At 40.8% G+C, this 22,069-nt stretch overlaps 1 protein-coding gene across 2 annotated transcripts in view; it reads right to left on the minus strand.

Moving 5' to 3' along the window:
* Positions 1–21,074, minus strand: part of LOC129824014 (pappalysin-2-like) — a 66,949-nt gene extending 45,875 nt beyond the window's left edge. Inside the window, exons 1-6 of one of the 2 annotated variants that reach the window (XM_055883270.1) lie at positions 18,553–21,074; positions 13,802–14,861; positions 6,936–7,084; positions 3,649–3,942; positions 3,077–3,269; positions 2,708–2,838 (exon numbers count right to left, since the gene is read on the minus strand). In XM_055883270.1, the coding sequence (XP_055739245.1) occupies positions 2,708–2,838; positions 3,077–3,269; positions 3,649–3,942; positions 6,936–7,084; positions 13,802–14,861; positions 18,553–19,525 (2,800 nt within the window). In that variant the 5' untranslated portion in view covers positions 19,526–21,074. The remainder of the gene's footprint in view (positions 1–2,707; positions 2,839–3,076; positions 3,270–3,648; positions 3,943–6,935; positions 7,085–13,801; positions 14,862–18,552) is intronic. The other variant, XM_055883271.1, reaches the window with a different exon arrangement.
* Between the last annotated feature and the right edge of the window lie 995 nt (positions 21,075–22,069).

The following is a 22,069-nucleotide window of genomic DNA, read 5'->3' on the forward strand; positions in this document are numbered from 1 at the left end:
ACATCCACAGGTACACCTCCAATTGACTCAAATTATGTCAATTAGCCTGTCAGTAGCTTCTAAAGCCATGACATCATTTTCTGGAATTTTCCAAGCTGTTTAAAGGCACAGTCAACTTAGTGTATGTCAACTTCTGATCCACTGGAATTGTTATACAGTGCATTATAAGTTAAATAATCTGTCTGTAAACAATTGTTGGAAAAATTACTTGTGTCATGCACAAAGTAGAACTCCTAAAGAACTTGCCAAAACTATAGTTCGTTAACAAGAAATGTGTGGAGTGGTTGTAAAACAAGTTTTAATGACTCCAGCCTAAGTGTATGTAAACTTCCGACTTCAACTACACATTTTTCAAGCAGACCACCATAGTCTCTGGGCACAATAATGCCAAGGTAACCTGTCTAAATTACTATCGCCCCATAGCACTCACATCTGTAGCCATGAAAAGCTTTGAAAGGCTGGTCATGGCTCACATCAATTCTATCATCCCAGACACCCTGGACCCACTCCAATTCGCATCCCGCCCCAACAGATCCACAGATGACACAATCTCTTTTGAATTCCAACTGTCCTCTCCCACCTGGACAAGAGGAACACCTATGTGAGAATACTGTTAATTGACTGCAGCTCAGCGTTCAACACCATAGTGCCTTCCTAGCTCATCACTAAGCTCAGGACCCTGGGACTGAAAACCTCCCTCTGTAATTGGATCCTCCGGTCTTCCTGACTAGGCCGTCCCCAGTTGGTGAGGGTAGGCATCAACACATTCGCCACACTGACTCTAAACATGGGGGCATCTCAGGGGTGGGTGCACCTCAGGGGTGGGTGCGCCTCAGGGGTGGGTGCTTAGTCCCCTCCTGTACTCCCTATTCACCTACAATTGCGTGGCCGCGCACAACTCCAACACCATGATTAAGTTTGCTGACGACACGACAGTGATAGGCCTGACGATGAGACCGCATATAGAGAGGAGGTTAGTGACCTGGCAGTGTGGTGCCAGGAAGACAACCTCTTCCTCAACATCAGCAAGAGCAAAGGAGCTGATTGTGGGCTAAAGGAAATGGAGGGGCCATGCACGCACCCATCCACATCAACAGAGCTCTAGTGGAGGGGGTCGAGAGCCTCAAGTTCCTCGGTGTCCACATCACTAACGGATTTACATGGTTCACACACACCAACACAGTTGTGAAGAACGCACGACAATGCCTCCTCTCTCAGGACGTTGAAAAGATATAGCATGGGCCCTCAGATCCTCATAAAGTTTTACATCTGCACCATTGAGAGCATCTTGACTAGATACATCACCGCTTGGTATGGGAACTGCATGGTATCCGACTGCAAGGCATGACAGAGGGTAGTGCGTACGGCCCAGTACATCACTGGGGCCCGAGCTCCCTGCCATCCAGGACCTCTATACCAGGTGGTGTCAGAGGAAGGCCCTAAAAATTGTCAAAGACGCCAGCTACCCAAGTCACAGACAGTTCTCCCTGCTACCGCATGGCAAGCGTTACCGATGCACCAAGTCTGGAACCAACAGGACCCTGAACAGCTTATACCCCGAAGCCATAAGACTGCTAAATAATAACAAAATAGCTCCCTGGACTGTCTGCATTGACTCTCTTTGCATTAACTCTTTTAACTCATCACATATGCTGCTGCTACTGTTATCTATTGTGTTTCCAAGTCACTTTACCACTACCTACAGTATATATACTGTACATATTTACTTCAATTACCTCGTACCCCTGCACATAGACTTGGTACAGGTACTCTGTGTATATAGCCAAGTTATCGTTACTCTTTGTGTATTTATTCCAAGTGTTAATATTTTCTATATTTTTCTCTCTGCATTGTTGGGAAGGGCCTGTAAGCAAACATTTCACTGTTAGTGTACACCTGTTGTTCATGAAGCATGTGCTAAATAACATTTGATTTAATTTTAACTTGATTTTGATTTCTCTGTCTCTTTTCAAAGCATAAATTCCATCTGAGAATTTCCAAATATTTTCGTAGAATTTTCTAAACGTTTTACACGTCATGTCAAAAGACTGGGCTTCTGTACACTCAAATAATCTTGATTGGGATAATAAGGAACTGGTACATGAAGCATAAGGTTTCAAAGCGCTACAGGATATATTGTTTTTAGGACAGTTTAATGTTCCACAGCACCCAACATTACCAAAAGTTGACCCTGCCAAGCACCGTGTTTTTCTTATGGCTAAAACAAAATAAATTATTTAGCCTGGCAATTACCATTTAATGATTATCGTATTTTTCTCCAGACAGTCTTTATCCTTGCACGCACCTTACCCACAGGAGAACAGGGGACCCCCCTGGTAGAAAGGCAGAAACTAAACTGTAACTGAATGTTTTGTGTATGTTCAAAACGCACACTAAAATCAGTCATTTGTTTCAGACAATGAATACGTGTCTACTTTATTATGTGTTTGGGGTGTCAGAGACATGTCACTGAGTGTGCAATCTCTGAGACTTCTTTCCTAGACTGTTTATTAGTGGCCAATGTAATTATCATAGTATATGCCATTTATCAGACACTTTTATACAAATGTATTTACAGAGGTGCATGTATACATTTTGTTATGGATGGCCACATCAGGAATTGAACCCACAACCCTGATGTTGCAAGTGGCATGTGCCACCAATCTGAGTCACACAGGCCCATGAGTGGCTAAAGAAAAATACTGACCAGTAGCCTCTTCAGGTGTCCAGTATCCGGAGGAGTCACAGACCCGTGGCGATGTGGCCTCATAGGCATACTGATGGAACACACCATCTGCCTCACAGTCCCTGCAGTTTACACTATCCACTGTAGGAGAACTGTCAATAGAGGTGCTCAAATGTAAGTATCAGAAAATATTTGAAATTGTCATGATCATTCATGAATATCTATGTCTGCATCCCAAATGGCAACCTATTCCCTTTATAGTGCACTATGGGCTCCCTATGGGCACTGGTTAAAAGTAGTGAGTTATATAGGGAATTGAAACCATTTGGGATGCATCCTATCTCATTACTGTTGATATGAGGAAAACATGTAGCTACACAATTATTCTACCTTTGATGAAGTGGCCCTCTTACAGGTGGAAGCCAATGAATGGAGACCGAGTCTGAGCTCTGTCCAATCACCATGGGCTTGAGAGGGATGGGGGTGGGCCTTTTCCCTTTCAGCCAGTTCTCGTAGACTAGATCCATATAACAATGCATCCGAGCCACTTGATTTGGTGTGAAATGGTTGGTGCAGTTATCGTCTCAGTTGAAGAAGTGAAAGTAGAGTAGAGTCAATGTTCCCAGCGGAAATCATCATTAAACAGCCAAGAGAATCTTGATCACTCAAGTTTGATGTGGATGAATTATCAATACTATGCAATCCCTAGTCCAAATGCAATACACTTGGACGTAACTTAATACTGTATATACAGTAGACCTTTGTGGTCTTGCAGTAGGAATACAGCACCACAGCCTCATTCTAGGGATGCGTCCCAAACAGAAATCTATTCCTTTTATAGTGTACTACTTTTGACCAGGGCCTATAGGGCCCAGGTCAGAAGTGGTGCACTATGAAGGGATGAACTGGGATGCAGCCTAGCTTATGTTGACAGCATTGCAGAGAGGTTACAGTAGACCTACCAGTGTAACTCATGTAGTTGTTGTACGGTGTGTCCTGGTAGAGCGTTATCCCACAGGTGTCGTTTACATGGCCAGGGTCATGGCAGGCCTTTGACTTTGGTGTAGGAGCCGTGTCTGCACATAGGTCTCCTGTCTCCATGGAGGGAGTGGTCTCCTGACAGGGGTCATCACAGGACTCCCGCTCACTGACCCCCTTGAAGACATGATACAGTCCAAAGATATGGCCCATCTCATGGATCATTGTGTTATTGTGTCCGACAGTGCCAAAGTAGGATGGATTGAGGACCATTCCACCTGTGGATAGGATCGGATGATATCGTTGTCATGTTACCACTCTAACAGAACTCAACAGGTGGTGAGATAGCTGAAATAATCTGCCTTTGTTGCTTCCCAAATAACTAGGTGGTATTTCTTAGAGCCCGTAAATAACTTCTATCCCAGACGATCTAGCTCCATGATCACAGTGGGACATTATTTTTGGGGGCGAAGATGAATCAGACACAATCTCTATTTATGTCTATTTCATTGACTGTGTCAATGTTTTTGTGTGTTTCTTGACTAGCTAGTCAAGCTTGCCATCTCAAGCAAACAGTCGAACACATTTTGTCTGACAAGCTTCTGAATAATACCATGTTAACACTTGGTTTTATAACCAACTAATGTCATAAAAACCTTAAACGATGTGACATTTATAACCACTTAGACATGAGGCAACCCGTCAGCAGTTTTAACTCAGCATGTAAGAAACAAGTATAGTGCTTTCCCCAGAAATAATTTGCATAATTTCTTATGATGTAATTTATGGAATATGGAAGCAGTGGTTATTGCTCATTATTAACTTTAAGAGCTGGAATAGAATAAAAATGCTATTTGTTTTCTAATTAGAAACACTATTCAATTTGTGAGGACTTCCGCTGGGCCCGTTGAGACAACTTCACTTTAATAGCACATTTATAGCCTGTAAATATTGACAGATGTATTTCAGGGTTCTGCTTCAACATTCACTTCGGTGGAGAATATTTTCTGGTACAATCGAAGTTAATTGGTAGAGTATCCTCTTGTCAGATGAAGACTTCTGATAGGACTCATTAAAAAGGTTCTCATGGTTTGTCCTCAGACATAAATCATCAGGTCTGGGTAAACATACAGTGGGCTTGACATGATAAAGATGAGCAAAAGTGACTTTACAAAATAAATAATTCAAATACTGAGCTATATTATATGCAAAACAAATTGGGAAATGATTTTATACTAATACATACTAATGTGGACCATGCTCAGAGAATGAGATGTTGTTCAATAAGTAATACTTTCTTCTCAAAATGATTGACACCCCTGTTTTCAATGCCTTTCAATATCTCACCTTGGATTTGAAACTTTGATCTTATGGGGCTATTTTGCTTCCACTGGTCCTGGAGCCAAGGTCAACGGCATCATGAACTTTACCCAGTACCAGGACATTTAAACCAAAAACCTGGTTGCCTCTGCCAGGAGGCTGAAACATGGCCGTAAGTGGATCTTCCAGCAAGACAATAACCCACATCAAAATACACAAATAAATGGTTAATTGGTTAAAAAAAAAAGAATCTACATTTTGCAATGGCCATCTCAGTCTCTGTACTTGATACCCATTGAAAACATGTGCTTTGAATTGAAGAGGGCAGTCCATAAGTGCTGACAAAGGATATCGAGGATATGGAAGGATTCGGTATGGAGGAATAGTCTAAGATCCCTCCCACTGTGTTCTCCAACTCATAAAACATTTTAGAACAAGGCTCAGTGCCCTTATTCTCACAAGGTATTGAGGTATTGAAGGGAATTCATTTAATGATTTTGAACCCTACCTTTTTGAGAGAAAAAAGTATTGTTAAACAAAACCTCTTTCTCTGAGCAATTGAACAAGTATAAAAGTATACAATTTCCCCATTTTTTTGAGCATACAATATAGCTCAGTATTTTAATAATTTATTTTATACAGTAATTTTTGCTCATCCTTATCAAGGGTGTCAATCATTTCGGACCCCACTATATATATTCCTGTGTCATCTGATATACAAGCTTGACAATTTGTTACAAAATAAGACTGTGAAAAGTAACTACACAACTGACACTATAAAGTCTCTCTTCTCTCTTACAGTCGTGGCACCACTGCGTCTTTCCCCGTATCATTCATGGCTTTGAGTGAAATATCCTCAATTGTGGGAGCTGTGGGGTTCAAAGAGGGGAGGGAAACCTGCAAGACGACGGTCCATCAGGGACACATCAGAGAAAGCCCAGCCCAAAACACTGACTGGCTTGTTGATGCAGTTCAACTCTGAGGACCAAGAAAAGGACATCTGTGCTGGAATGCTCCGCACGCCATCCCCAGGGCCCATAATGAATGTGCCAGGAGGTAAGACACAACCCAGAGGGAACACAACAACAAACCTGATTGAACAGAGAATAATACTTTAAAGGGGTTTCACTCCCCGGCCAAGCACTCTTTGTGAGTGATTTAAAGCTCTTCAGTAGATGGAAGAGAATACACAGAAGAGAATAGAAGACTAAAGGATAATTTACAAGAAGCAACTTGACTGTAACATAGTACAGTCTTTTTTTATTTGGTAGAGAAATTTCTTTAGTAATACACAGCCAAAATAATACCAGCCAAACCAATTAGAAAAAGACCTTCCCACTTCAGGTAAAGTTTGAATTTATGAAAGAGCTGGATGTGAGGAGAAAACTCTTAGCTTTAACGAGTTGCTTAAACAGTCAAATGGGCTGGCAGCGATGTATAAATGGCAAAAGGGCATTACCCTGACATTTCTGGTTTTTGTTTGGTTGTTGTCGGGATTGTCTTTACACTGGAAAGCCCTAATGATTAGGAGGCAATCTGCCGGGAAATCTATGCACGCTACAAGTGTTTTCTTTTATACCCCGGATTAAGGCTCATTAATCTTGTAACGGCTAATACTGAGAACAAAGAGTGGAGGGCAAGAGATGAGGATAGTGAGGGGGAGAGTGAAGAAGGAAGAGAGTGAATGAGTGGGAGGGAGGGAGAGAGGGAGAGTGAGAATGAGAGGGGGAGAGAGAGAATCATAACCAGATTTTGAAGACAAGGGCAATGCCTACCTGCACCTCTTCTGCTTTTTACTTTGGTGTAATTTTTACTGACCACAAGTGGACGTCAATGTAGTACAGTTTGGCATATTTTAGCATGCATATCATTTTGAAGGGATTGTGTAGCTCAATGACTTTTATGTTTGATTCAGGTAAAGACAGAAGGAAGGGTTATAGCAGTAGCTTACCCTGATGGTTGAGGGCCTCCTTTGCCCATGGCCAGGTTGCAGCCCCTGCTAACTCTTCACGGGCTGAGTTGTTGGCAAAGAAAACATTGAGGGTGTCTGTGCTGCTCAGGTGCAACACCTCTTTCAGTTCCTTTACACTCATATAGGCTCTGCAGCAGGGAGAAGAAGTATATGTCATTAGCATTTCTTTTTTTCTTGCATTCCCTGCTATTAATCTGGGTCAATTTGACAGTTTGTTTCCACAATCCTTACTCTAGAATATTTCACGTAATTTTTATTTTGTGCTGTTATAGCTGGAAAGCCTTTGCACCTATCACTGGCCCATTCGTTTGAAATGCCCTTTCGAAACCTGCCAAATAGTCTAGCCCATTAATTGAACCACCTACTGTTTCTTGGATGTGTACCACCCAAGAACTGACCAAGTGTAGCCTGCCTTACATTCAAGTTTCATTAAACAAGCAAAAGATGTGCCAATCTGCTCCAATTTATCATTAAGTCAAATGAGCTTCATAATGCATATTCATAACATATGAAATACAGATGGATTGTTTTTAATAAATCATTGATTGTTTATGTTGAATTCTACATGTTGAAGCACTGTTTTGGTTGATATTGTAATAGCTGTCGCTCTCCTCATCCTCGGAAGAGGTGAGGAGAGAAGGATCTTCTGACCAAAATGCGGAGTCCGGGAAATATGCCATCTTTATTTATTAATAACGAAAACTGATGACACGAAAACAAACACTTTCAAAACTTACAAAATAACAAAACGACGTACAACGGAACCTGAACATAAACTTACATAGACAAACGTAAACTCACGAACAGGAACGGACATCGAAACATACGAACAGCCCAACAGCTCCAAAAGTGAATATATCGAACACAAACGAAGACATCACAAGAGACACAGGAGACAATCACCCACCAACCAGCAGTGAAAATGCCCTACCTAAATATGACTCTTGATTAGAGGAAAATGCAAACCACCTGCCTCTAATCAAGAGCCATACCAGGCAAACCGAAACCAACATAGAAACAGATAACATAGACTGCCCACCCAAAACACATGCCCTGACCATAAACACATAAAAAACAACATAAAACAGGTCAGGACTGTTACAGATATAATCCATTCAGTATAGCTTTGGACAACATTCAGTCTGTTGAGAAGTCTAATATTCATAAACAAACGTCTTACAACACTGGCTCTCCGAAAAAATACATCTGGCCTACTTCCTTTAAAAAGTGTTCTACCGCACAAATTTTATAGAATTATGTTCAAAATCGTCTGTGTTTCTTGGATAATCTGAACTGGGACTGTAGAACCGTACTCAAAGGCCATGTATCTTTTTTCCATTCTGTTCATGCTTAATTTATACCCTGGTCCCGTGTGGCTCAGTTGGTAGAGCATGGCACTTGCAACGCCAGGGTTGTGGGTTCAATTCCCACGGGGGGACCAGGGTTCAGTTCCCATGTGGGGACCAGGATGATTATGTATGAACTTTCCAATTTGTAAGTCGCTCTGGATAAGAGCGTCTGCTAAATGACTTAAATGTAAATTCTTTCATTGTTGGAGAAAAAGCGATTTTTGCGAACCACCCAGTTTGCCTTGCAAACAGATTCAAACCACCAATTCTGGATCCCCTCAGCAGCAGGGGAATATCCCAGCATTAATGGCTAAAATGTCCTCCTCGTTTTTCCCGTCACTTTCTTATGTTGCCAAAATCTTCATGTACCTGGCCATTCCTCATGGCTGTCTCTCTGTCTGCTTGAACAACACATTTGTGTAGTGACAGCAATTGGCTAGGGATTGAGTTCTATTGCCGAGCTGCAGATACCTGGACCGTAACTCAAACAGAAAAATACCAAAAATCCCAGAGCCAAAGATAAAATTGTACACTCCACAGATGCCATCAAAATGTCATCCCTGCATTAATTATTCTAAAACTCTGGATTGCAGTCAACAGGATTGCACTTTTCCAACCAGCTCAGGTCAAGAGCCTTTTAAAGACCTGCGCTGCAGATATTCCAGAGAGCCCTGTTTTATGAAGCATTTGCATCTCTGGTGGATTCGCAATTCATACAGTTTTAGTGAAGGGTAAGAGGTAGGGAAAACTTTGGCAAGTAATAAAGAGAGATTACATCATTGCAAGCTATAAATCAGAAGTCAGTTCTACGCTCATGCCTTCCACACACTTAATTTTATATCTGTCTAGGGACCTGGCTTTTTAGCTGCTGTTGTTGCTCTTTAAAGTACAAATACCATCACTCCCTCATTGTGCAAAACAACACACTGACTGACTGCACTCCAAATGTATTATTAGTGCCCAAGTAATCTCAGCAACAATATTGCTTCAAATTAAAATATAAACCCCAACAATCAGATTGGGAAAGGAGCCCCAATTTAACATATACAGTTGAAGTCGGAAGTTTACATACACCTTAGCCAAATACATTTAAACTCAGTTTTTCAACATTTGCTGACATTTAATCCAAGTAAAATTTCCCTGTCTTAGGTCAGTTAGGAATACCACTTTATTTTAAGAATGTGAAATGTCAGAATAATAGTAGAGAGAATGACTTAGTTCAGCTTTTATTTCTTTCATCAAATTCCCAGTGGGTCAGAAGTTTACATACACTCAATTAGTATTTGGTCGCATTGCCTTTAAATTGTTTAACTTGGGTCAAACGTTTCGGGTAGCCTTCCACAAGCTTCCCTCAATAAGGTTGGTGAATATTGGCCCATTCCTCCTGACAGAGGTGGTGTAACTGAGTCAGGTTTGTAGGCCTCCTTGCTCGGAAATGCTTTTTCAGTTCTGCCCACACATTTTCTGTAGGATTGAGGTCAGGGCTTTGTGATGGCCACTCCGATACCTTGACTTTGTTGTCCTTAAGCCATTTTGCCACAACTTTGGAAGTATGATTGGGCTCATTGTCCATTTGGAAGACCCATTTGCGACCAAGCTTTAACTTCCTGACTGATGTCTTGAGATGTTGCTTCAATATATCCACATAATTTTTATTCCTCACGATGCCATCTATTTTGTGAAGTGCACCAGCCCCTCCTGCAGCAAAGCTCCCCACAACATGATGCTGCCACCCCTGTGCTTCTACGGTTGGGATGGTGTACTTCGGCTTGCAAGCCTCCCCCTTTTTCCTCCAAACATAACAATGGTCATTAAGAACAAACAGTTATATTTTTGTTTCATCAGACCAGAGGACATTTCTCCAAAAAATACGATCTTTGTCCCCATGTGCAGTTGCAAACCATAATCTGGCTTTTTTATGACGGTTTTGGAGCAGTGGCTTCTTCCTTGCTGAGCGGCCTTTCAGATTATGTCGATATAGGACTCGCTTTACTGTGGGTATATAGATACTTTTGTACCGGGTTCCTCCAGCATCTTCACAAGGTCCTTTGCTGTTGTTCTGGGATTGATTTGCACTTTTCGCACAAAAGTACGTTCATCTCTAGGAGACAGGACACGTCTCCTTCCTGAGCGGTATGACGGCTGCATGGTCCCATGGTGTTTATACTTGTGTACTATTGTTTGTACAGATGCACGGGGAACCTTCAGGCGTTTGGAAATTGCTCCCAAGCATGAACCAGACATGTGGAGGTCTACAATTTTTTTCAGAGGTCTTGGCTGATTTCTTTTCATTTTACCATGATGTCAAGCAAAGAGGCACTGAGTTTGAAGGTAGGTCTTGAAATACATCCACAGGGACACCTCCAATTGACTCAAATGATGTCAATTAGCCTATCAGAAGCTTCTAAAGCTATGACATAATTTTCAGGAATTTTCCAAGCTGTTTAAAGGCACAGTCAACTTAGTGTATGTAAACTTCTGACCCACTGGAATTGTGATGCAGTGAATTATAAATTAAATAATCTGTCTGCAAACAATTGTTGGAAAAATGACTTGTGTCATGCACAAAGTAGATGTCCTAACCACAAAAAATTTGTGGAGTGGTTGAAAAATTAGTTTTAATGACTCCAACCTAAGTCTATGTAAACTTCAGACTTCAACTGTAAATAATCTACAGGAAATTGTAGCTCATTTTAAGCAGTCTATGATACTTTGCAACGCATAGGAAGCTCGGAAATGCACAGTATATCAAGATATATAATCAGTGGACGGGGTGGACGGCTCATAATAATGTCTGGAACGGAGTAAATGGAATGGCCTCAAATACATGCAAACCATGTGTTTCATGTATTTGATACCATTCTACTCATTCCCCTCCAGCTATTATCACAATCCCGTCCCCATTTAAGGTGCAACCAACCTCCTTAGATATACAGACCAGTCAAAAGTTTGGACACACGTACTCATTCAAGGGTTTTTCTTTATTCATACTATTTTCTACATTGTAGAATAATAGTGAAGACATCAAAACTATGAAATAACACATGGAATCATGTAGTAACCAGAAAAGTGTTTAACAAATCAAAATATATTTGACATTTGAGATTCTTCAAAGTAGCCACCCTTTGCCTTGATGACAGATTTGCACCCGCTTGGCATTCTCTCAACCAGCTTCATGAGGTAGTCACCGGGAATGCATTTCAATGAACAGGTGTGCCTTGTTAAAAGTTATTTTGTAGAATCTATTTCCTTCTTAATGCATTTGAGCCAATCAGTTGTGTTGTGACAAGGTAGGGGTGGTATACAGAAGATAGCCCTATTTGGTAAAAGACCTAGTCCATATTATGGCAAGAACAGCTCAAAAAAGCAAAGCGAAATGACAGTCCATCATTACTTTAAAACATGAAGGTCAGTCAATCCGGAAAATGTTAAGAACTTTGAACGTTTCTTCAAATGCAGTCGCAAAAACCATCAAGCGCTGTGAGGAAACTGGCTCTCATGAGAACTGCCACAGGAAAGGAAGACCCAGAGTTACCTCTGCTGCAGAGGATAAGTTCATTCGAGTTACCAGCCTCAGAAATTGCAGCCCAAATAAATGCTTCACAGAGTTAACAGACACATCTGTACAACCGTCAACACAAAACACTGCACGTTCTTTTTAAAGATCCTTACTGTCATTTTATTTTTTGTAATTTGAAATAGATTTCTAAGTCTTTTGTAAATGATTGTAAAGCCCAATATGGATTTTTGTTCAGAGGAAACTGCGTGAATTAGGTCTTCGTGGTCGAATTGCTACAAAGAAACCACTACTAAAGGACACCAATAATAAGAAGATACTTTTTTGGGTCAAGAGACACAAGCAATGGACATTAGACTGGTGGAAATCTGTCCTTCGATCTGATGAGTCCAAATTTGAGATTTTTTCTTCCAAACCCTGTGTCTTTGTGAGACGCAGAGTAGGTGAACGGATGATCTCTGCATGTGTGGTTCCCACCGTGAAGCATGGAGGAAGAAGTGTGATGGTGTGGGGGTGCGTTGCTGGTGACACTGTCAGTGATTTATTTTGAAATCAAGGCACAATTAACCAGCATGGCTACCACAGCATTCTGCAGCAATATGCCACCCCATCTGTTTTGCGCTTAGTGGGATTATCATTTGTTTTTCAACAGGACAGTGACCTAACACACCTCCAGTCTGTGTAAGGGCTATTTGACCAAGAAGGAGAGTGATGGAGTGCTGCATCATATGACCTGGCCTCCACAGTCACACGAGCTCAACCCAATTGATATGGTTTGGGATGAGTTGGACAGCAGAGTAAAGGAAAAGCAGCCAACAAGTGCTCAGCATATGTGGGAACTCCTTCAAACTGTTGGAAAGGCATTCCAGGTGAAGCTGGTGGAGAGAATGCCAATAGTGTGCAAATCTGTCATCAAGGCAAAGGGTGGCTACTTTGAAGAATCTCAAATATTAAATATATTTTGATTTTTTTAACACTTTTTTGGTTACTACACGATAATTCCATATGTGTATTAAGTAACCAACTACATGATTCCGTATGTTTTATTTCATAGTTTTGATGTTTTCACTATTATTCTACAATGTAGAAAATAGTAAAAATAAAGAAAACCCCTTGAATGAGTAGGGTTGTCCAAACTTTATATGTATATAGATGGTCTATTGATCTCTCACATCTGTGAAATGGATCAGACAACATACTCAAGTTTAGTATTTCTACCTACATGCTGTGCACTATTAAGCAAAAAAGATATTATGGCAATACATCATGTGTTTTGTTTGAAACGCAAATAAGCCTGCCTGTCAAAATGAATAGAACGGAGCGGAGGAGACTTCTGCTTTCATTGTTTAGCCATAATAACTGTATACTTTGGCTTCTCTTTCCATTCCCAGTTTCACTTGCTTTCAGAAACTGTTCCAGAGTTTAAATTTGTGTGCCTTGAAGACACTTAAGGCCTCTTTAGTAAATCAAGATATCGCTAATTAGGCGTTAAGCTCCCAAGGTCTCTGTAGAACCTCAATATCATTACCGCCATTATCGTTAAAAACTCACAACATGCACAAAGTCCCATAATAATTACAGGGGCAGGCAGCAAAATACTTTTTTGGTTGCGGCAGCTAAGGAAGGCTAAGGATGACAGAGACAAAACCAATTTTTTTCTTTGTCAGTACTAGTAAAGAACATCATTATAAACAGATTAATTTAATTTGATATTAGATAGAAGATTGCTCTGGACCCCAAAATGCATAAAGGTATTGTTTGTGACTCATTACTACTGTATGTCTAAACGATTGGGACAACTGCCCTACGCAGCAACTATTCATATTTTTTCCCTACTTACTAAAGTAATTACAGATATAAGAGCACAGGTATAAAAGCACCTAATGTAAAGTTTTACAGGAGAAACTCATAGACCAGTGATTTCCAGGAGCAGGGTTGATGATTCCTGCCCCAAACTTTTTTGAAAGAAATTATCTCACCTGTCTGGGGACTCTGGGTCGAAGCAGGTCTTCAGGACATCCGTGCATTCCGGATCACAACAGTCCCCATCATCGAAGTCATAGTGGATGCTGTTGCACTCTGTGTTGCAGACCCCGTCCCGCCTCTTCCAGTTGTAGCAGGGCCCCAGGCGCAGACAGTCCCCACCATCATGGCCCGTCAGTGGGTGGTCACACTCCGCATCACAGTGCCTGTTACCAATCTTACTGATCCGGCAGTTGCTTAGGATGAAGCGCTGGCGTAGAGATGTGTTCTGGATGGTATGCGTGCTCAGCTCCAAGCTGATGTTGTGGGGACGGAAGGCTTCGACAAGTGCCTGGTGCTGCTGCTGGATCTGGGCCTGGGAGACGGTGGGACGACTTCCGTCGTCGTTACAGATGTTGACAATGCGGTAGCTGATCCTCTTCTCTGTGCGCAGCTGCCAGTGGTTATTGTAGCCGAGGATGATGTCTGTGTTGTCACAGGCTGTTAAGCCACAGGGAGGGGGCACGAAGGGGGACACATGTTCCAGCTCAGGGATAGGGATAATGACTATGGACGGGTGGTAGCCGTCCTTATGAGGACTCCAATGTTGCTCTACCTCAGAGAAGTCAGCCCAGAGAGCGAGGTTTGGTTCCCTCTTATCAATCTGAGAGCGCCCTTTCAGGAGGTCCTCGTGAGTGCGAGGAAGCACCCATAACACAATACCTCCGATGTGCCCTCGGAAGTTGTGCCCAAGGTCTGATTGGTCCCCACCGAGAAGAAGTGTTCGACAGGTCTCCATGAATGGGCTGTAGAGGTTACCAGACTGCAAACGGCTCTCCGCAACCTTGGCACCATCTATGTAGAGGGTCATATTGTGACCATTGTAGCTGGCCATCAGGTGAGTCCAGGAGTTAGGGTGGTAGCGCTGATGCCCATAGATAGTCGTTGCTTTGGGAGCGCGGTCAGTACGAAGTGTAAAAAAGAATCTGGCATCTTTTCTCCCCCCGGGTTCTACTGTCCGAATACCTACTGACCATCCTTTCTCACTGAAGGAGTAGGAGCAGTTGTCAAAAACCCCTACACAAAAGGAAGACAAATATTATTTTGTAAAAAGACATAAACATTGAGCATCCTCTTCCAATGTAATTAAAGCCAAATTACCCAGAAAGTTGAGGGGTTGAAGGTATTTCCCTAAACAAGGCACTGATTCCCAGCTGTTTTTCAAAAAGAGAGACTCACATCTGGCTTCCAGATGCTCTATGCCGGGACAGCTAAAGGTCAGGGAACCCCTTCACCTTCCTTCCATACACACTGTACACACAAAAACGTGACATTTTTGGGATATTGAAAAGAAAGCTGGGAAATGGTATGAAAATATCCCTCAGGAGGGTTGGCCAATATCATGGTTAAGCATTTAATTCACTCAACGTAGTGGTTAGAACACAGCATCTCTGCCAAGTAAAAGTCTTGATACTGTATTATTATCTGGCAACAATAGAGAGGCAGATTTATAAGAGTAGAGGATAAAACTAGTTTGTAATTTATCTGTTAAAATGTTAATTTTGCCAATCAAACCCAGTTCAGAAATCCATTATTTTAATAGAAAAAAAAGTGATAATATAATTGTGGAATAAACTAATTTGTGAAATGTCACATAAGGGTCACTAAAGATTGAGGCCAAAGCTTGTAGGTCATGATGAATATAAGTGACATGTGACGAGGATATACAAATAAAATAAAAAGGGAAACTAAAAGGAGGTGGAAACATGAGCAATTCCCAAATGAGTAGTGTAGCTTCACTCTTAGCAAAAAAGATGCTATCTAGCAGAACCCTTTGAAAAACCTGTTTTGGTTCCAGGGAGAACCCTCTTGATTCCAGGTAGAACCCTTTTGGATTCAATGTAGAACCCTTTCCACAGAGGGTTTTTATATTGATCCCAAAGGGGTTCTGTCTGGAACCAAAAATGGTTCTACCTGGAATAAAAAAATAAAAAAATGTTATCCTATGGGGACAGCCGAAGAACCCATGTGGAACCATTTTATCTAAGAGTGTATCTACAGTCCTACTAAACACAACTATTAAGTGTGGCTATTTTCAGAATTGCAATTGCATAGATAGATGGGTTGGTAAGGGGGGTTCTATTCTTGATGATTCTTGGGCAGGGATTCAATCTGATCACACTTGTCGGCTATGCACTTTTTAAAGGCACTGTTCCTGCGTTCGCGGAGACCGCATTCACGGTAAACGCTGCATATGCCGGTTCAACCGGAAAATGACCTTTAAATGGCACATAGCCGACAAAGCGCGATCGGATTGAATCCTAGCCTTAATTGAGCAATTGTACCCAGCTGCTTCCTCCAGTCCTGGTTAAAAGACAAGTATGAAAACCTGCAGGCATTGTGGCTCTTGTGGACTTGTGGTTGCCTAACCCCCTTCAGTAGCATGTTAGTTTAACATATGAGAAGTCCCTGGTTCAATCATTGATCCTGGCTCTTTCCCACATCATTCAATAAATTACATCCCAATACAAATAATACTGTGATTCTTTTCTTGATTTTCTACATTCATGCAGTGAAATAATGAATAATTAATTGCCTATATCATATTGCCTTCAACCCTTAGCCTTATTCTGCTGTTGGACTAGAGTGGGTATATCGCCTGCAGGATACGAGGAGATTACACTATCAATAACAATGTTATTTAAATTGAACCTCCACATAAACCTTGCAATTCAGTTTACTCCTCCCTTTTGAAGTTTTAAACTAGACTAGACATCTTTGATTTATTTTACATTTTACATTTAAGTCATTTAGCAGACGCTCTTATCCAGAGCGACTTACAAATTGGTGCATTCACCTTATGACATCCAGTGGAACAGCCACTTTACAATAGTGCATCTAGATCATTCACAGACAGACAGCAGAGGAAACGGCTTGTAAAAAGGAATTTAGTTTTGATATTAATCCAATGATTGGGATAACTTAAAATGTATTAATTGAACTTTTCATCACATGTGGCAATGGATCAATGTGCTACCGTGAGAATGATTATTGAGAGATCTCATAATAACTAAATAGATCCATTGTTGCTATCGAAGTCATTCCAAATGGTAGGTTTAACTGAGCAAATGAAATGTAACTATACTCTATAAGTCATATATAATAATAATATTTTGGCCTATTTAACATTTGCAAAGTTATCAACAGATATTGTTTTAGATCAACCCGGGGTTCAACTAAAAATGGACAATACATATAGGCCTAAAGTTTTGGTTGATGTCAAATGTAATCTTCAAGTTAATAATGAATAGGTTAGATTCAAGTCTCCATTTCAACCAAAATTCTAAGTTAAATAACAGGACTAAATCAAATCAAACTTTATTTAACGTGCCTTTAAAGTTTGATTTGATTAAGTCCTATTTTTGAACTTAGATTTTTGGTTGAGATAGAGATGCGATTCCAACATATCAATTATTCATTTGTAGACTGGAATTAAAGTCAGACTAAGTCAGTGGCACAAAATATACATCTCCTTAAACGTTAATATTTGGTTGTGTTGACAACCACACACAATTCACATTCACTTTTTCAATACGGTAAATAGCCTATTAACTTGATTCACATCCCCAACTAAACCAAAAATAAAAGTTAAAGAATAGGGTTAAGGCAGTGGCTCTGATTAAACTATCCAAGCATTAGATACATCTCCTTTAAATCTTGATATTTGGTTCCATTGTCAACCTAACATTTGGATAAGACTTATGTAATACAGTAAATAGCCTATAGTTAAGGCTATCTTACAAACAAATTGTATTTAACCTTAAAATTATTAACTCATCCATGGCCACATGTTGAGGTAACTGTAACTAGAAAAGTATTATTATGTAATTATAGAAAGCGTGCATGTTCAAGATAGCATGCAAAGGTTGCAGGTCTGTGGAGATCTACCACAGGTTGTTGGAACCTTAATTGGGGAGGACGGGCTCGTGGTAGTGGCTGGAGCGGAATAGGTGGAAAGGTATCAAATACATCAAACACATAGTTTCCATGTGTTTGATGCCATTCCATGCGCTCCATTCCAGCCATTATTATGAGCTGTCCTCCCCTCTGCAGCCTCCACTGAGATCTACACAATATAAATATCTGTGTAGAATCTCGATCTGCATCGATCATTTGCACTATGTACTTTTAATGTAAACTACAATCCAGGTAATTTGTTTGTGCTATTTGATGAAGAACAGTAATAACACATTAAGTTGCTGTATAAATACAAAATATCTAACATTGTATTCCCATTTTAACTTTTTTTGTGCTTTGAAATGGTTGAAAGTCCAGTGTTAACACATTTAGATGACAACTAAACCAAAAATCACAACAACAAAAATGCCCATTGCAATTTGGTTGTGGTTTTAGATGGTTGAAAGCATAGTGATAACAAATTGGGAATTCAACAAACTTCTGGCTGTCTTATTGAGTGGTGAATAAAAGTTCAAATCTCATTGATCAATGTGTCAACCAAAAATGACCCACATTTCTAAGTTAAAACCCATTTGCACCACATAACGGCTGATTTCCCAATTCCTCTCATCTTCCCAACCATGTCATGTGAGAGAGAGAGAGAGAGAGAGAGAGAGAGAGAGAGAGAGAGAGAGAGAGAGAGAGAGAGAGAGAGAGAGAGAGAGAGAGAGAGAGAGAGAGAGAGAGAGAGAGAGAGAGAGAGAGAGAGAGAGAGAGAGAGAGAGAGAGAATGTTGTGGAATATCACTCACCTGCTATGATGGCTGGGTTAGTCTGCCCACCCTCTGGTTTGACCCACAGTTCAACACTGAACTTAGCCCGAGGAAGCTCAATACCAGCTGTTGGATTGACCCTCAGTTGTTCCTTCTGTCCATTAAAGTACAAAGCAGACATCCACTTAGGGTGGACATCTGGGATCTGGGCACCCCACAACATTCTGGCGGGGCCGGGGTTAGGTGGTCCCTCCTGATCCCCAGGGTAGTCCTCACTCTCAGCAGAATAGTCACTGAGCTGTCGAAACGTAGAGAATATCCCCCGGGAGTTTACTATGCTTTCAGGGAAAGCTGCCCGACTGTCTTCACCATTGGAGACTGCCGGGCTACGGCGGACCCTTCTGTGGAAGGTGGGCGTGTCAGTCGGAACTCTCTGCTGCTTCTTGAGCGGCAACTGCTTGTCTGGGCCCTCAGAGCGCACACCATCAACCTCTGGTTTGTCATTGTCACTGTTTGAATCAACTGTCACCTTAGGCTGACTGGGAGGCTTTCTACTGGAGTCGAGGTGAGGAGAACTGACCAACCCCATACTCTTAACATGTCTCTCCTTGTCTTTGGGTAGCACTGCCTCAGAGTTTCCCCGATTAACCTTCTTCTCACCATTGCCCCAATGAGAGGCACTATGCAGTCCTGGGTTAGAATTAGCATCAGAATTGCACCCACCTGAACAAGAGGACTTCTCAAGAGGACCTATATGATAGAGACCTCTTTGCCTTGTGGTGTATCTGCTTGGGTGAGCCACTGGAGGGAGATGTAGAACTGATGCTGAGTATGTTACTTGTCTCGGCTGTCGAGTGGACCTGCACTGTTCACTTGCTAAGTGAGCCACTTCACTGTCAGCTCTCTGAGCCAATGTGCGTTTGTACTTTTGGATATGATCTGATTGAGCAGAGTTTAGCAACCAAGTATTGATCATTATGAGGACAACAGCCAGTAGTCTGAGACACAACATTTTGGAGTTTAGATTTGGAATTGATATTTTGGAATGTTTTTAGTTTATTCCTTCTAAGATATAAAAGTTGAATAAACTAGCAACAAGATCTGATTTGATTAAAACACATATTCCCCATTAAATGATAACTGGGTAACTCTGTATATTTCTAAAATAATAGTATTATAATAAATCCAAGGATTAAAACTTTTTAAGCAGGTAGCCTATGTTTTGCATAAGCAATTACCTATTTTGGTTTGGGCTGGTCTATTTAGTGCACTGCATTCAATGCCCTTTATCAAACATTTACTTAGACTAACACTTTAATTCACATGTGTTTACAAGGCAGGTTTGTCGCACCTATTTTCCTCAGATGCCAGTTTTACTTCTCGACTTCAAAACGCAGCTAAATAGAGTGCACTCAAAGGGCGGAACTGTAGCAGTATGTGACGTTGACAGTGCAAAATCTTCAGGCTATTGCATATTGAGGTTCAATTTATATTTGGTTTATAAAAGCTTCTGGCTATTTCACCGGTCAAAGGAAAACGTCAACTTGACTCACATCTAGCCTCACCTGCGCGCATCACATCAACTCGCCTTTGAAACCTGCTACACTGTAAACGGGTCATGCCTATTAAGGAAAGTGACGGTCAGAGCAGCCTGCCATGATACCGCCTGATTGAACACAAATGAGGAAACTATTGTTATTAGGCTACTGTATTTGCAGCATCAATTTAGAATTTGGAATTCATTTTTGAAATATGTCTACTATGTTGACGTGTTTGTCCAAAGAATTCAGTGGGAATTCTATTGTCACTGGTGGGTTTTCTCTTTATCTTCTTTCAGTATAGGCCCATTCAAGTAATGCTTTCAATGTTTTCATCCATACCTGGCAAAATAAAGGTTATTTCAGGTCTTGCCACCAATCTCCCCCTTGTGCGCTGTTTCGATAGTGCCCGTTGTTGTTAACCTAACATTCACCCAGTGAGTAGGATGCAGGGTTGGCCAAAAATAATGAACAAGCTGGCTGATGCTTTTAAGACAATATTTATAATTCAAGGGCTATACTGTAAAGTCATATACAGTAAAGATAAGCTTTATTGAAATATTAACCTCAGGTGAAATTAAATGAAATGCAGTCATTAGGCGACACAATGGCAGAAATATAAGTAAGCTAACCATAAACTATTGTCTATTGTTCTTGCTATTTTCTTTCTCTGCATTTAGTTGCAAAGTAACAATACAAGGTATGAGACAATAGATGAGTGCAAGTAAATGGGAATCAGACTAAATGCTGATCCTGGTAATAGACTTTCCAAAGAAAAATTGTTCGTTAAATCACCTTCAAGCGCGCGTAAAGTCCTCTTGTATCCCCATTTGAAATTGTTAATATATTTTCTGCGCAGATGAACCGCCAGTCTCGCCCTCTTCCACAGCCTATTCACAAGATCAAAACAACGCGCTGAAACGTTTTATCTGGTACTTTCAGACTGACATCACTAACCCTGCCCCTACACACATACAGTAAGTGAGGAAAGTAAACCTCTCTATTCAGGCAGTCACTCTACACACAGTTGACGTCGAGTTGTATGCACTGTCCGTCCTCCTTAACCGTATTCTTTGAGGCACTTTTATGAATAGGCTAGTGCACAACAGCCACTGAACAGTGATTCTGTCTGAGTCTCACACCATCTGAACACCACTCTCTCACACACGGCACATCTGTTTGACACATGAGAAAAGTAGTTTACAGACACAAAGGATAAACCTATGTATTTAATTAATTGGAATAAAAACGAGCATGCCTATATAGCCTAAATTGTTATGTATGCAGGTAAAGTTCGTATTATAAAAACTAGGGGTTCTCATGCTTGGAATCACTAGTGCTATATAATGTGATGCACCTGCAAACTGAGCAAACCAGAGTTGGGGGTCTTGAGGATGCTTGAAAACCTCTACAGCAGAAACCTGAGCTATTTTTTACTTATTCTTTTTTTTACAGCATTAATACATAAGATAAACAAAAACTATTTTACTCTGATCTTGAGATTTGTTTGCCAAGTCAACTCTAATTGCAATAGAAAATACCACTTGCATTTAGTTGTAACTTGCCTTATATAAACCATGCCCCATTCTTTAAATTAATTAGCTTGGTGCCACGGTAATAGTGTAAGAAGGGCTTTAACTTTAATGATAAATATATGCATCATCTTATGTGGGAGTCTCTCTAAATGTAACTGTGTTGATGACTTTGCCTTAGTACAAAAATATTATTATAATATTTGAGGTAGGACATTCAACTACAAAAATGGACTTGTACATACTATTAGATGTGGGTTGGCCCCTTAACTTTTGTTTTACTGCCATTATGTGTGGTTGAATTTGTGGGTTTTCTTCTCATGGCCCTGTTGTCCAGGAATGAACTGTCCTTTAGAACTTTGATAAGACCAAGTAACTACCAAATTAGATGATAATGGTTTCCAAACTGTTGTAAATAGGCCTACTGTAATTGTATCTGGATATTGAAGCTGCTTAGCATTGGCCATATTGATGGGATTGTGGTCC

This window comes from Salvelinus fontinalis, chromosome 26 (genome assembly GCF_029448725.1).
Source record: "Salvelinus fontinalis isolate EN_2023a chromosome 26, ASM2944872v1, whole genome shotgun sequence".
Taxonomy (NCBI): Eukaryota; Metazoa; Chordata; class Actinopteri; order Salmoniformes; family Salmonidae; genus Salvelinus; species Salvelinus fontinalis.